We start from the raw sequence: 16549 nt of genomic DNA on the forward strand, positions 1-16549 counted from the left end.
CTTGTTACTGGTCTCCATCTGGACTTCAATCCATTGACCACTACCCTCTGGATGAGACCATCCAGCCAATTCCTTATCCAGTGAACTGTCCACCCATCAAATCCATATCTCTCCAACTTGGTGGGTAGGATATTGTGGGGGACCGTGTCAAAGGCCTTGCAGAAGTCAAGACATATCACATCCATAGGTCGTCCCTTGTCCACTGATGAAGTTACCCTATCATAGAAAGCCACTAGCTTGGTCAGGCAGGATTTGCCCTTAGTGAAGCTGTGCTGGCTGTCTTGGATCACATTCCTGTCCTCCGTGATCCTTATCAGTCCCTCTAGGAGGATCTGTTCTTCTCAGGCACAGAGGTGAGGCTGAGAGGTCAGTAGTTCCCAGAATCCTCCTTTCTACCCTTTTAAAAATTGGGCGTGATGTTTTCTTTCTTCCAGTCACCAGGGACTTCACCTGACCCTATGACTTTTTAAATATCATGGAGAGTGGCTTGGCAGCTACATCTGCCAGTTCCCTCAGGACTCTGGGATGCATCTCATCAGGTTCCATGGACTTGTATATCTTCAGGTTCCTCAGATGGTCACAAACCTTGCCTTCACTTACAGTGGGAGGGATTCTGCTGCTCTGGTCCCCTCCTTGTGGTTTTTGAACTTGGGAGGTGCTGGGAGAGGGATTGCCAGTGAAGACTGAGGAAAAAAAGTTGTTGATAACCTCAGCCTTTTGTCGTTACTCAACTTTTGTTGTTATGTTACTAACCTCTGTTGTTACTAGCTCACCAGAGGTGCTCTTCAGGGGGGGTATGGGGTTTTTTGACCTTCCGTTTTTTCCTTTGTACCTCTATAATCGCTTCTTGTTATTCTTCACATCCTTTGCCAAGTTCAGTTCCAACTGTTCCCTGGCCTTCTCTACACAATTGGGCAGTGTCCCTATTCTCTTCCCAAGATACCTATCCCTACTTGAACTGCCTGTGCAGTTTCCTCTTGCCTTTTAGTTTGACCAGCAGGTCACAGCTCAGCCATGCTGGTTTCTCCTCTTCCTTGTTAGATTTCTTACACCTGGGGATCGAGATATCTTGCATTCTATGGACAGTGTCCTTGAAGATCTGCCAGCTCTGTTCTGTTCTGCTCCCTTGTCTCTGAGGACCGTTTCCCAGGGTGTCCTGTTGACTAACTCCTTGAAGAGCTGGAAGTTTGCTTTTCTGAAATTGAGGGTCCTGACTGTGCTCCTTGACTGACTCATAACCTTTAGCACTATGAATTCCACCGGTGCATGGTCACTGCAGCCCAGGCTGCCTCCAGTCTTGAGATTCCCTGATTAGCTCACCTGCATTGGTGACCAATAGGTCCAGTATTGCATCCCCTTGGGTAGGGGTGTCTATTTCTTGTCTGAGAAAATTATCAAGGCACTCCAGGAGCCTCCTGGGTTGCCTACAGCTTGCTGTGTTACTTCCCCAATGAATGTCAGGGTGGTTGAAGTCCCCCAGCAGGATGAAAACCTGTGAGTGTGGTGCTTCCTGTAGCTCGAGGAGGAATGCTTCATCAATAGGTTCCTCTTGATCCTGTAGTAGGCCTTTAGCAGACTTCAACCACAAGGTTCCCGTTGTTGCCTTGATTTCTAATTCTTACCCATAAGCTTTCAACTTGCTCATGGCTATTCTTTAGGGACATCTCGCATTCAATCCATTTCTTAACGTAGAGGGCAACACCTCCACCCCTCCTTCCGTTCCTGTCCCTTCTGAATATCTTATATCCATCAACAGCACACACTTCAGTCGTAGGATTTGTCCCACCAGGTTTCAGTAATAGCCACAATGTTGTAGCCTTCCAATAGAATAGTAGATTCCAACTCTTCCTGTTTGCTGCCCATGCTGCGTGCATTTGTCTAGAGGCACTTCAGCTGGCCAGTCTGCCGTGTCACCATTCATGAGAGATGCTTCTTAATTCCCTTAAGGTGTTTCCCTGATGTTTCCCTGTTCACTACTGTTACCTTAGGAGCTGCTGGCTTATCTCCATGAGACTTTGACTGTGCTGCTGTGTCCCCAGCATGCTTCAGGACAATGGGCTGAGAGCCCTTACTAGCTCCACATCCCACCAACCCTGGTGTGTCATCCCATGGCTTGTTATGTGAAAGCCTGCTGATTTTTCCCTTTCCCCCTTCCCATTTAGTTTAAAGCCCTGTTGATTAGCCTGTCAATCTCCTGAGCAAAGACCCTCTTCCCCCTTTGAGAAAGGTGTCTCCCGTTAGGTGTCCATAACCCTGGTGTCTTTGTCAAAGAACCCAAATTTGTGGCTGTGACACCAGCTATAGAGCCATGTAATAATGATCTGGATATGGTTAGTCATTCCAGTGTCACTGCCTGTGACTGGAAGAGCAGACGAAAAGATGAACTGTGTGCCAGAATCTCTTGCTACTCATCCCAAGGCCCTAAAGTCTCCTTTAATTGCCAGTCATTACTTCCTCTCCTCCTTCATGAAAGATCAGTAAGGGGTAGTAGTCTGAAGACCTCACCAGGCTAGGAAGTTTCCTAGTGACATCCCTAACCCAAGCTCCAGGTAGACAGCATACCTCCCTATGATAGGGGTTTGCCCAACATATCATAGAATCATAGAAAGGTAGGGGTTGGAAGGGACCTCAAAAGTTCATCTAGTCCAACCCCCCCCTGCCAAAGCAGCGTCACCTACAGCAGGTCACACAAGAACGCGTCCAGGTGGGCTTTGAATGTTTTCAGGGAAGGAGACTCCACAACCTCCCTGGGCAGCCTATTCCAGTGCCCTGTCACCCTCACAGGGAAAAAATTCTTCCTAATATTTTTATGGAACCACCTAGTCTCAAGTTTATAACCATTGCCCCTTGTCCTATTATTAGTCACCCCTGAGAAAAGCTTGACTCCATCCTCCTGGCACCTGCCCCTTAGATATTTATAAACATTGATGAGGTCATCCCCCATTCTCTTCTTCTGCAAGCTGAAGAGACCCAGCTCCCTCAGCCTTTCCTCATAAGGGAGATGTTCCACTCCCTTAATCATCTTAGTTGCTCTGTGCTGGACTCTTTCAAGCAGTTCCCTGTCCTTCTTGAACTGAAGGGCCCAGAACTGGACACAATATTCCAGATTTGGCCTCACCAGGACAGAGTAGAGGGGGAGGAGGACCTCTCTTGACCTACTGACCACACCCCTTCTAATGCACCCCAGGATGCCATTGGCCTTCTTGGCCACAAGGACACGTTGTTGGCTCATGGTCATTCTTCTGTCCACCAGCATCCCCAGGTCCCTTTCCCTTTTGCTGCTCTCCAGCAGCTTAGTCCCCAACCTATACTGGTACCTGGGGTTCTTCTTTCCCAGATGTAAGACTTTACACTTGCCCTTGTTGTAATACATTGAATTTCTCCCTGCCCAACTCTCCAGTCTGTCTGGGTCCTTCTGAATGGCAGCACAGCTTTCTGGTGTGTCAGCCACTCCACCCAGCTTTGTGTCATCAGCAGACTTGCTGACAGTACACTCTACTCCCTCATCCAAGTCATCAATAAATTTGATGAATAGTACTGGTCCCAGTACTGACCCTTGAGGGACTCCACTAGAAACAGACTTCCAACTAGACTCCATCCCCTTGACTACAACTCTCTTGCTTCTATCCTTCAACCAGCTCCTGATCCACCTCACTACCTGATCATCAAGGCCACACTTCTTCAGTTTAGCTCCAAGGATGCTGTGAGAGACAGTGTCAAATTCCTTACTGAAATCAAGATAAACTATGTCTACTGCTCTGCCATCATCCATCCACCTAGTTACATCCTCATAGAAGGCTATCAGGTTGGTCAGACATGACTTCCCCTTAGTAAAGCCACGTTGACTGCTCCTGATAAACCTCTTGTCCTTGATGTGCCTGGAGACAGCATCAAGAATGAGTTGTTCCATCACCTTTCCAGGGATGGATGTGAGGCTGAACGGTTTGTAGTTACCTGGGTCCTCTTTCTTGCCTTTCTTGAAGACTGGAGTAATGTTTGCTTTCCTCCAGTCCTCAGGCACCTCTCCTGTTCCCAATAACTTACCAAAGATGATGGAGAGCGGCCTAACAATGACATCCGCCAGTTCCCTCAGCACCCATGGGTGCATCCCATCAGGACCCATGGATTTATGGATGTCCAGCCTCATTAACTGATCCTTAACCCAGCCCTCATCAACCAAGGCAAACTCATCCTTTACCCTGAATTCCTCAGTGGCCTTAGGGGCCTGGGGCTCCCGAGGACATCCTCCAGCTGTATACACAGAGGCAAAGAAGGTGTTTAGCAATTGAGCCTTCTTTGTATCCTCTGTCACCACGGCACCCACCTCATTCAGCAGTGGGCCTACATTGCCTCTAGTGTTAGTTTTATCTGCTATGTATTTAAAGAAGCCCTTCCTGTTGTCCTTAAGCTCTCTTGCAAGGTTTAATTCCAAGGAGGCTTTAGCTTTCCTGGTTGCTTCTCTGCATTCTCAGACAACAGTCTTATATTCCTCCCAAGTGGCTAGCCCTTCTTTCCACAGTCCATAGATTCTCTTCTTCCATTTGAGTTTACCTAGCATTTCCCTGTTTAACCATACTGGTCTCCTAGTTCCCTTTCTTGATTTCCTTCCCATTGGATGCATCGGTCTTGAGCTCTGAAGAAATGGTCCTTGAATATTAACCAACAGTCCTGAGCCTCCCTATCCTCCAGTACCCTGTGCCATAGGATTTCCCCCAGCAGTTTTTAAAAGAGGGCAAAGTTGGCTTTTCTGAAGTTCAGGATTGTGATTCTACTTGGAATCCTGTTTCTACCGCATAAGATCCTGAACTCCACCATCTCGTGGGTGCTGCACCCAAAGTTGCCCTCAACCTTCACTGCTTCAACCACGCTCTCCTTGTTGGTTAGGACAAGATACAGCAATGCTTCACCATAACCCTTTTTTTTCCCTTGTGGATGATGTTGTGATGTAGGCTTTCTTGAGCATTGACATATCTCTTGTATATTACCCATCATGCCTACCCATTCCCAGGGCTTCATACCTATTCTGTAAAGGTATATGAGAGGGTATGGGGGAATTTCTCTTACAGCTCCTTGCGGAGTACAATGGCAGAATTAGAAAGTGTGCAAGCAGAAACTGTAAGATTTAGATGTGTGCAGTCTCCTGCATAAGAAGCATTTTTGAAACTTAACATGTTTAAGTCCAAGTTACTGTCAATGCAATACGTTATAGTTGCTTGCATTGTAAAGGAAATAATAAAAAATTAGTCAAGAGTCACAGAAAAATGTGTTTACAAATTGCTACAGCGGTTAATAAAACTTTTTCCATATTCAGTGCCATCTATCACTAGGAATCAGTAAGAAAACTAATTAGTACAGTCTTGTGGTTTAACCCCAGCCAGCAACTAAGCCCCACACAGACCCTCGCTCACTCCCCAGCTGGGATGGGCGGGCGAATCAGAAGGGTAAAAGTGAGAAAACTCATTAAATAGGGAAAGCAAAAGTCGCACACACAGGCAAAGCAAAACCAGGAATTAATTCACTACTTCCCATTGGCAGACAGAAGTTCAGTCATCTCCAGGAAAGCAGGGCTCCATCAGGTGTAAAGGTTACTTGGGAAGACAAACAGCATGAGTCTTAACCTCCTTCTTCCTCCTTCTTCCCCCAGCTTTATATGCTGATCATGATATTGTATGGTATGGAATATCTCTTTGGTCAGTTCGGGTCAGGTGTCCCAGCTGTGTCCCCTCACAGCCTTTTGCCCACCCCCAGCAGATTCACTGGTTAGGTGGTATGAGAAGCAGAAAAGGACTTGACTTTGTGTAAGCACTGCTCAGCAATAGCTAAAACATCTCTGCATCCTCAGCACAAATCCAAAGCATAGCCCCAGACTAGCAACTGTCCCAGACTAAACCAGCACATATAGAGAACCAGTCCCAGGAATACCATGGGTGGTAAGGATGCCTGTTACTGAAACTCTGTGGAGCTGTTGTGGATGGGCATATTTGTTCTCTGTATTGGCCTTATTTTCTATGGCATTACCTGCTTCACAGCTACATTTGGCATTATCTGGATGGCCATCAGTATTTGCTGATGCATTGCATGATACAATGTCCTTCCCAAATAAGTTCAGAATCTTTTTTTATCTCATAATTTTTATATATTCCTGTCATACAAAAAGAGTTTAGATAGAGTTCTTCTCTTTATACTTTAAAAGATCAGCTACAGGAAGTTGGTTATTTTTTCCTGAATTACTGTACAGCCCTAGATTTAGACTCAAAATCTGCCTGCATATTTCATTATTCTAAAAGAACATTCTGAAATTTGGTTAATTCCCAAATATAATGTCTGAAGATCATTGTATGATTTACAACATTTGCAGCATTTTGTAGAAAATACCTTCTCAACCTTGGAATATCAACTGGTTCAGTAAACAAGATCATACCTGTGTTTCTGTGTATTTTTACTGTAAAGAATATTTCTTTAGCAAGTCTTGTAACAGCTTTGGTTTCAGACATATAATGGCTTAAGCCTTCTCCCATAGGGAATATTCCAGTCTGACTTAAACAGCAATAGACACAGTTCTTTCTGTATTACAGGTAATGTTTTGTCTGAAGTCTAAGCATACAACACCATGTTGATGCTGAATGTTTTATGTGTGATGCCTGTTCAAAACTGTTAAAGTCTGTTGTAGAACGAAACTGTTACAAGATGCTTCAGTGCTTCACCTTATTCAATTTATCTTCACCTCAGTACATAGGTATTGTAGAGTCTAAGCCCCTTTGTTGCCAAAAGCTTAGCCATCATTAGATGTCTTGGAAATATGTGAAATTATTGCTAGAACATGTACTCTTAAAATGCAGCTCATAGGCCTTACTATCAACACCTTTCAGGAATTTACTTCAGGAGGAAGATACTTTCAAATAGTTATTTGTAGTGCTGCCTAGGAGAGGGAAAACTTTATTTTTGGGTTTTTTTCATTTACTGTATCCTAGTTACATTCAATGGAATGTGCTGAAATCCTTCTGACTTCCTCAAGTCTACCCAGAGATAAAAAGAAACAACTTATCTGTTGCTGCAGTGTTATTTTTCAGCGCGAGGAATACCGAATTAATGCAAATCATAACAATCTTGTTAAATTTACTTAAAAGTTTAGGGCAAAGGAGAATCAAATCTGTGAGTTCTTTTTGAAGTGTAACTGTGAAAAATGGTAAATGTTCCATTGTTGTCATTTAAGTGATAATTCAATAGTTAGATGTCAGTAACATCTCTTTGTAAATTTTTGAGCTGCCTCTAATATTTGTAGAGTTAAAAATGTTGCCTGTATTTCCAGTGAGTGGTAGTCATTGCCTTAAATTCATAGAATCATAGAATTGTTTGGGTTGGAAAGGACCTTAAAGATCATCTAGTTCCAACCCCCCTCCCTGGCAGGGACACCTCCCACCAGACCAGGTTGCTCAGGGCCCCATGTAACCTGGCCTGGAACACTTCCAGGGATGAGGCAGCCACAACTTCTCTTGGCAACCTGTTCCAGTGTCTCACCACCCTCACAGTGAAGAATTTCTTCCTAATGTCTAAGCTAAACCTACCCTCTCCTAGGTTAAAGCCATTATCCCTTGTTCTATCACTACATGCCCTTGTAAAAATTCCCTCTCCAGCTTTCCTGTAGGCCCCCTTTGGCTACTGGAAGACCGCTATGAGGTCTTCCTGGAGCCTTCTCTAGAATAAACAACCCCCACGTCCTTAGCCTGTCTTCATAGAAGAAGTGCTCCATTCCCTCTGATTATCTTTGTGGCCCTCCTCTGGACTTGCTTCAAGAGCTCCATGTCCTTCGTCTCTTGGGGACTCCAGAAATGGACACAGTACTCCAGATGGGGTCTCACGAGAGCTGAGTAGAGGGAAGCCCAGGACACAGTTGTTGTTCTGGGCTGCAAGTGCACATTGCTGGCTCATGTTAAGTTTCTGGTCCACCATCATCCCCAAGTCATTCTTATTAGGTCCGTCCTCAATCCTTTCTCCTCCCAGCCTGTATTTGTGCATCAGACTGCCTTGACCCAAGTGCATAACCTAGCACTTGGCCTTGTTGAATGTTATGCATTTTGCACAAGCCCACTTCTCGAGCCTGTCAAGGTCCCTCTGGATGGAATCCCTTCCCTCCGGCATGTTGAGTTCACCACAGTTTGGTGTTGCCAGCCAACTTGCTGAGGGTGCATTCAATTCCACTGTCCTTGTTGCAGACAAAGATGTTAAACTACACTGGTCTCAGTACTGTCCCTTGAGGAACACCACTCATCACACATCTCCATTTGGACACTGAGCCATTGATCACAACTCTTTGGGTGTGACCACCCATCCAGTTCCTTATCCAATGAGTGGTGCATCCATCGAATCCATATTGTTCCAGTTTAGAGACCAGAATGTCATGTGAGACAGTGTCTAATGCTTTGCACAGGTCCAGGTAGATGATGTCATTTGATCTCCCCTTGTCCTCTGATGCTATGACTCCATCATAAAAAGCCACCAAATTAGTCAGGCAGGACTTGCCCTTCGTGAAGCTGTGCTGGTTGCCACCAACCACCTCTACATTTTCCATGTGCCTTAGCAGAGCCTTCAGGAGGATCTATCAGATACAGAGGTGATACTGAAGGTGAGAGTAACTGGCCTGTAGTTCCCTGGATCTTTAAAATAATTTGGTTTAAAAAAATTATTTAAAAAATGAAAAAAAAATTAAAATTACGTAACTAAAAGTTTCTGTTATATATTACACTGAGAAAATCTTGTAAATTATTATCTAAAGAGGCAGTATTTAGGAGTGTGTGTGTAGAGGTCATCAGAAGAATAGGAATCTCTGGTGGAAGGCAAGTGAGAGAGCTTTATATAGCCAGGTCTTCAGAAATAGTGACTGAGTGCAGTGCATAATTTGAGGAGGGGAAATGGAGCAGTGAAAAGATCTTGAGAATCAGAATGAGTCAAAACATGGCTTCCTAACATTTTGTATTTTATTGGTAGAATATGGAGTTGTTGCTGATGGTCAAGAAAGGGTAAAATAAACCCATTTTATACCCTGCTCTTCATACAGAGGTTTATAGGACTCCTCACAGAATGTTGTAGGGACAGAATATAAATATAGTAGTCTGTGCAAAGAACTCATCAGTAAAGGCACACCTTACATTTGAATTGAAGCTTTGGTAAAGGTATCAGTTCTTTTTTTCTTCTACAGGTCAGTGCATTGCTTAATGGTTCTTAATACTTCTTAAAATATCTGATAGGCATTTAAGCTTCAGAATAAAGCTGCTTTCTTGTTTAGTGGAGTATCTTGAATGAAGCATGTGTGGACTTATATTCCAATTAGTCTTTGAGTTTTGTTAGAAGTATTGACCTATGATGGCATAAAACAGAATGACAATAATCTCAGTCACTGCTTTTTGAAGATCACTATTCCCCAATGGATGAATGGCATCAGATAAATGTTTGCTTTGTTTGCCAAGAGGAGGATAGCTCTATTGGTCCAACCAATAGGTTTGGGGTTTTAAGCCAAATTTTTTTAAAATTTTTCTAATTAAAAATTATAGCTCAAAATTTTAATTAAGACAGGTTGAAAAGCTTCTCTATTTTTCAAACCTTTTTCTTGGCTAACAGTTATGGAGAGCTGTTTTAATTTGAGGAAAAAAAATTTATGTCATTATAATTGGAGAATGTTTTTAATAAAAAAATGTCCATTTAAAAAAATTTCTCTAGATATACTCAAAGCCTGAAATGAGTGCATGTAGAAGTAAAAATTGATATTTTCAAAAAAAAAGAAAAAAAAGAGGCAATAAGGCAGGGATGATAGAAAAATGCTCTAGGACAATTAGTGTTTTTGAGATAGGAATGAGGGGAAGGTTGGAATGAGTTGATCTAAAATTTAAAAAAAATGGAAACCACAGTTGAAAATTAACTGTTAGAATCAAAGTTAAGTAGGTTGTGTATGTTTTGGTTATTTTACATATATGTTTTTTTAAATTCCTTTGAAATATATGTCTGAAATGTCTAATGCCTATACACTGATCATTAAGTCTTATTCACTGGACTTTATTAAGAAACTTTTTTAATTTCCTTTTTCTGTAGTCATCTTCCTTTCATTAACTATTTATTTAATAGTTGGTGTTCTGAACCTGCTGGTACTGTTTTTATTTATTCTTTTTTAATGGTGGGCTTTTTGTTCCATCTTCTCTGAAATGATCCCTTCTATACCTGCAGTGGATTGCTAAAATTCCTAGGGAATACACTGCAACTATCTGGATTACATCTTGATCTAGGAATGATGTGTTTCCTACCAATCTTATTTAGACCTTTTGTGAACACAGGTATATGTACAAATACATACGAATATTATGTAGGTTATATTTAGTGTGTTTTTATATAAACATGGAACAACATAAATGTTCAGTTTTTCTGAATTATTATTCTAGGATCAAGACAACCTTTAATCCAACAATCTCAGCCTCCACCTTATTCATCACCTAGAGATGTTCCCCCAGACATATTGTTAGATTCTCCAGAAAGAAAGCAAAAGAAACAAAAGAAAATGAAGTTAGGCAAGGATGAAAAAGACCAGACTGAAAAAGCTGCAATGTATGATATCATTAGTTCTCCTTCCAAGGACTCCACTAAGCTTACATTAAGACTCTCTCGTGTAAGATCTTCGGATATGGACCAGCAGGATGATATGCTTTCTGGTTTGGAAAACAGCAGTTTTTCAGAGAGTGATAATCCCTTTAACGTGCAGTACCCAGGACAGACTTCTAAAACACCCATTACTCCACAGGATGTTAACCGCCCACTAAACGCTGTTCAGTGTTTGCCGCAGCATGAACAGACAGCTTTCCTTCAGGCACAACAAGTGCCTGTTTTACAACAGAACACTTCAGTTGCTGCAAAACACCCTCAAACTCCTGTGGTACAGGCACAGCAACAGGTTTCGCAACAAGGAACTATAACGTCATATGATGAAGTAGAATTGGATGCATTGGCTGAAATTGAGCGGATAGAACGTGAATCGGCTATTGAAAGGGAGCGATTTTCAAAAGAAGTGCAAGATAAAGGTAAAAGGATTGTGTGTGTGTGTATACTATATATATTATAGAAATATATATATGCATATAAGCCCCATATATCTATATCTATATATATATATACCACCTTTCTGTCATTGTCATAGAGTTCAACTCTGTTTACTCAGTGTAGGTGTTTCAATGACATTCATCTCCATTCCCCACCAACAATTAACTGTAATCTCTCATATATATGTATATTTTTAATATCTAATATTCTTTATTTGGGATCTTAATGGATATAAAAGTGAAGCTCTTATGTTTCAAAATTCTTTTAAAGCTACTCTTATTCTGAACCATGAGGCTGAATGAAAGAGAATTAACATTATTTCTAGTTTCAAAAATCCCAGCAGTGCCATAAGTAAAAATTTATAATAAGTTTTGGTAGTTAAATTATTAATTGTCTATGTTACCTAATTTAAGAAAATATAGGAAAACTCTTATGATAGTTCTATTCATATCCCAGTTTTAACCTAATGTGAAGAAGTTGTTAGATTAAAATCATGTATGTTCTTTTAAAGGCACTGTAATGATTGGGTAATATACACTACTATATTGTCTACGATGTTTATTATATAGGTTTTCATTATTCTGTAGGTGTTACAAGTTTTAGAGAACTACCATATATCTATATGGTCTCTGTGCACAGAACCAGATAAGCCTCTGAAATGTTTACTCTTCACTTCAGTAGCTGTACTGGTTGTCTTAACTGATTTCATTTAATCTTCTGATTTATTTTTTATTTATTTATTTTCCCCCCTGTTTACTGGTTTGAACTTTTTAGGCTATCAAAAGTGGATGCAAAACCTACATATAAATATTGAAGATAAGATGTGGTTTATAAAGTAGATAGCAATAGGTTAACATAAGTATTTTTCAGAAGATTCCTCTGCACTGTGTTTAATTTCTGAGAAAAAAAATCTTTCATAGTATAATGTTAATTTATTAGATACTCCCAAGAAAAATCTTGCAGAGTAGATAGCTGTACAAATTCCTATTTTGGAAGTTCATAGGTGAAAATGATTGATTTTGGACATACTTGTGTGGAGGCAACTGAATTTACAGACATTTTGGGGTCTTTAACCAGCAGAGAGAATACAGGTTTTCTCCCTATTCAAAGATATATTTTTCAGCTTTTAAAGATACCTGGAAGGAGATAGTGAGTTTGTTGTGTTTGCACGTGTGTAAATGTTCTTGTTGCAATTGCTATTAGGATTAACTTTTTATGTATTTCTTATATAGTAAATAAATCAAGTTTCGTTAGAAACATTGTGAATATACAGAGAAAATGGGTGTTTACCCCCCAAAAGATCTCTACTGCCTTTAATTTTGATTTAATGAAATGATGGAATTTGTTACTTTGCATACATAATTTGTGCTAATTTTAAATTTATTTATTGAGAGGTTGTTGTTTGTCTCCTACTACTTGAAAAACTGCTTTTATATCCTCACACTCTGAGTAGAGTTTCCAGCATGTTTTATCTAAGTAGCATCTCAAAAAATGTACAGCAGGCTATAAACACTTAGAACAAGACTAAAACACTTTTTCTTTTTTGTACTGGCTTTCGGGAGATGTTGAACATTAGTTGGGAATTTTTTTTTACCATAATTACATAGCCATGGGTAGAAGGATTTTTAGCAGTCTTGGGGCAGATTTCCTGAAAAGCTGTTACCTTGGAGAAATATGGTTTGTGTGTTTTAATAATGCTTTTGTTGTTGCTTGTAAGTTTATACTATATCTACAAATTGATACACTGGAATTGTTTTAATTGTAGCCATTTGGTTTGGTGTGACTGCAGGAGTAAGATTCCTCTAATTTTTCTATGGAAATGTGTCTGTTAGAAATATATCCAGTAACTCCTAAATATGTATTAAAGTTTTGTGAAGTTGCTTACTGTATGGATGCAAAAGCCTGGCATCTGTGGCGTATTAAGGCACAGACCCATATTTACAGACACCATCTGAATCTAAGTTTATTAACTCGCAAGCTGCATTTTATAGCCAAGCTTCCCCCCAAGCCCCCCTCCCAAATGTTCTTTTCCGCAGTTTCCTTGGAATTTTTCAACTTCTTCCGTGGAGTCAAAATTATTGTTCTTATCAAAGCAAAGGCATCTGCTCTCTTTGTTGGGCATATCTCATCTCCTCTCCCACGGTTTGTTAGGAATCAGAGAATAATTGTTTTTGCTCCAAGGTCTTTGCATAGTCTCCATTCTAATAACATCTTCACAAATCCCCACATTTTCCCCTTCTTTGTTTTGCAAGCTTGTCAGCATCACCTCCTTGAGGGCTTGGGCGATAAGAGTTTGCATAAGTTTAACTATACATGAGATACAAGCTAAAAGCAAATGAAAATTAATAACACAAAATGTCCTAACACAATGATCTTTTTCAACCAAATTCTTAAATTAGGAAACAACCCTGCAAAAGAGTTCTAGTCATTTTCAATCTTAAGTTTTTGTTTGAATACTTTTATGCACTGATTCAGAGAGATCAGAGAGGTTCATACAGCATAAGCCATCAAAATCCTTACAGCCATGCCCATGGGCAAGGAGTAAGAAATCGATGGCTGCGTGATTTTGTAAAGTAGCATGTCTTACTGAATCTACATCAAGCAACAAAGCAGAAAGAGCATTAGATGTTTCATTAGTTTGCTTGGCGAGCCAACAGCCTAAGCGATTTAAAATTGTTAGAGCTCGTGCAGCAGCAACTCCAGGAGTAAAACGTGAAGCAGTGTTAACTCCATCAGGGTTCCAAAAGGTAGCTGTGTCCTTACAGTCAGCCTGAAAAGTGTGGAAAGATTGGTTTGCCCTGTGGAAATAGTGAATTTGCGTATAGTTTAAAAGCATAGAAATATATTATGTTAATAGAGTCAAACGACCCAAGCTGCATGGTCCTCCTGTCAGATGAGAAGTAATATAAGGCCATGCACAGTCACCACAGGTCAGAAAGATACCTCTAGAAAAAGCAGTAGAGGTGCTAGAAAATCACATTGGCTACAAGTTCATGTCTGGTAACAACGGTTTTGCAAATTGATATGGTAAAAAGACCCATTCCAGGACAATTAAGGGATCTTGATTCTGTGCGACTCATTGTCTGAATAACCCAAAAGGCTGGAATTATGATAAAAACCCAAAAAACAAAACAAGTGTTCCCTCAATAACACAATGAGCTTGTTGAGCAGAAACTGCTGCAAAGATTTTGCCAAGAGCTTGTGGTGCATTGTGAGTCAGAGATTGGTGTAATGCTAAATCTGGATCACTTTTTAACAATGAAAACAGAGGATGCACATCTTCAGTTCTGATCCCTAGAACAGGCCTGATCCAATTAATGACTCCTAACAGTCTTTGAAGGTCAACGTTGTAAGTTTTATTTTCTGTGGAGTGACAGTTTGCTTTTGTATCCTCCAACCAAGATATTGCCATGGAGCCATGTTTTGAATTTTTTCTGGTGCTACACAGAGTCCTGCAGTTTGTACATTAGTGATGACTGCTGCAAGAACATCGTCCACTTGGTGTCGCTCTTTAGCTGCTATTAGGATATCGTCCATGTAGTGATAGATTAAAGCACTTGTAAACGGTCTCGTATTGGGGTGAGTACCTTGGCAACAAACCATTGACAGATGGTGGGATTGTTGCACATACCTTGAGGAAGAACCATCCAGTGATATCAATCATGGGGGGCCAAGGCATTTATGGAGGGAACAGAAAAGGCAAAATGTGGAGCATCCTGAGTATTCAAGGATATTGTAAGCAGTCTTATAAGTATGATTACCAGTGACCAGTCCTGTGGAATCATTGTCGGGGAAGGTAGTCCAGGTTGCAGTGCCCCCATGGGTTCTATTACAGTGTTAACACAGCACAGATCCTGTAGCAGTCTACATTTTCCACATTTCTTTTGAATCATGAATACCGGGGTATTCCAGGGGCTTGTGGAGGGGACAATGTGCCCTGCATGCAGTTGTTCAGAAACCAGGTTTCGGAGATGATGCAGCTTCTCCTTTGATAGGGGCCACTGATCCACCCAAACTGGGTGGTCGGTCGTCCACGTATGTATGCTACATGCCAGCAGCCCCTATTAAAAATCTGTACCCAGTTTCAAACCCCATTGTGCAAGACAGTCCCATAAAGTAGAGGTCAAAGGCAAAACATACGGCTTGACTGTAGCAGTACTTCCTTCAGGTCCATAAATCAAGTGTGGATCTTTGCTTTGCTGGGGGGATGTGGTGTCACCAACCCCCACAAGAGCTGCATAAGGATGGACCAATGGCCAGGAAGGCAGCCACTGAGCTGAGGCGATTATGGTAACATCTGTACTGCTATCGAGAATACCCTTAAGAGAAGCTGTGCCCTTAGTCAGAGAGTGGTGTAATTTACATTGCAACAATGGCCTCTGGTGGTATAATTGCTGTGACCAGTATATCTGAGGCATTCCAGGGGACCCAAAACTGCCTTCTCCCCTGCATTTAGAGGTTGTTCTCAGCGGACAAGCCCTAAAGTATATGAGCTGGGCAATCTTTTTGAGTGCTGGTACAGTATAAGGAGGGCTAGGTGTCCAGAGCATTATCTGTATTTCACCAGTAAAATCAGAATCAATCAGTCCAGGAAGCACAAAGAGACCTTGCCTAGTAACAGACAATTGATCTACCAGCAAAGTGCTCATGCCATTCCCCAAAGGTCCATAAATGCCAGTATGCACAATCTGTACCTCGGTGTTGTTTAGTTTGATTGTTCAAGAGGTGGCCAGGTCCACCTCTGCGCTGCCAATTGTGCTGGCACATAATTGGCTTTCATTGCAAACGCTTCTTGAGGGGCCACTTGTGTCATCGCATGACCCCCCATTGCACTCTTCCCCTGGTTACCCTGAAGAGGGAGGAGGCAGCTGTCTTTATCAAACTTTGCATGGCAGACGCTAGCAAAATGCTTTCCTCTCCTGCAGCGAGGTCATATATCAGGACCCTTTTTCATTTTGTTAGCTTTTGCAGAGGGACACTCACATTTAAAGTGACCTTGTTTCCCACAAGCATAGCAGAGACCTGGACCTTGTTGAAATTTTAAAACTGTGAAAGCTTCAGCAACCAGAGCTGTATTGTGTGAAGTAGACCCTACATTCTGGCAAGCTTTCATCATTTCAATTATGGTAAGATTTTGAACTTGCAAAGGTCTCAATATTTTCTGGCAATCAGCATTATCATTCTTGACTGTAAGCTGTTTAAATAGCAGATCATGGGCCTCCGAGTTATCTATTTTTTTCTCAAGCCCTTCTTTCAGACAGTCTAAAAATTTCATAAAGGGTTCATCCGCCCCCTGCCTTATATTGACAAAAGAAGGTATTGGAGATCCTGCCTCTGGAACTTTATGAATAGCCTTCAGGGTTAATTTGGCAAGTTGAGAAAGCACCTCAGGTGGGATAGTGGCTTGCACTGAGGGAATTTGAAAGCATCCCTCACCCATTAAGGCTTCTATATCTACAGTGTGCAGGGG

The 16549-nt window shown here is 41.4% G+C and overlaps 1 protein-coding gene across 1 annotated transcript in view; it reads left to right on the forward strand.

The window, feature by feature from the left end:
- LOC139789214 (nipped-B-like protein) overlaps window positions 1-16549 on the forward strand; it is a 148859-nt gene that overhangs the window by 39588 nt on the left and 92722 nt on the right. The window contains exon 8 of the mRNA XM_071729725.1: window positions 10428-11060. Coding sequence (XP_071585826.1) covers window positions 10428-11060 — 633 coding nt within the window. The remainder of the gene's footprint in view (window positions 1-10427; window positions 11061-16549) is intronic.

The sequence above is a fragment of the Heliangelus exortis genome, chromosome W, assembly GCF_036169615.1.
Source record: "Heliangelus exortis chromosome W, bHelExo1.hap1, whole genome shotgun sequence".
Classification (NCBI taxonomy): domain Eukaryota; kingdom Metazoa; phylum Chordata; class Aves; order Apodiformes; family Trochilidae; genus Heliangelus; species Heliangelus exortis.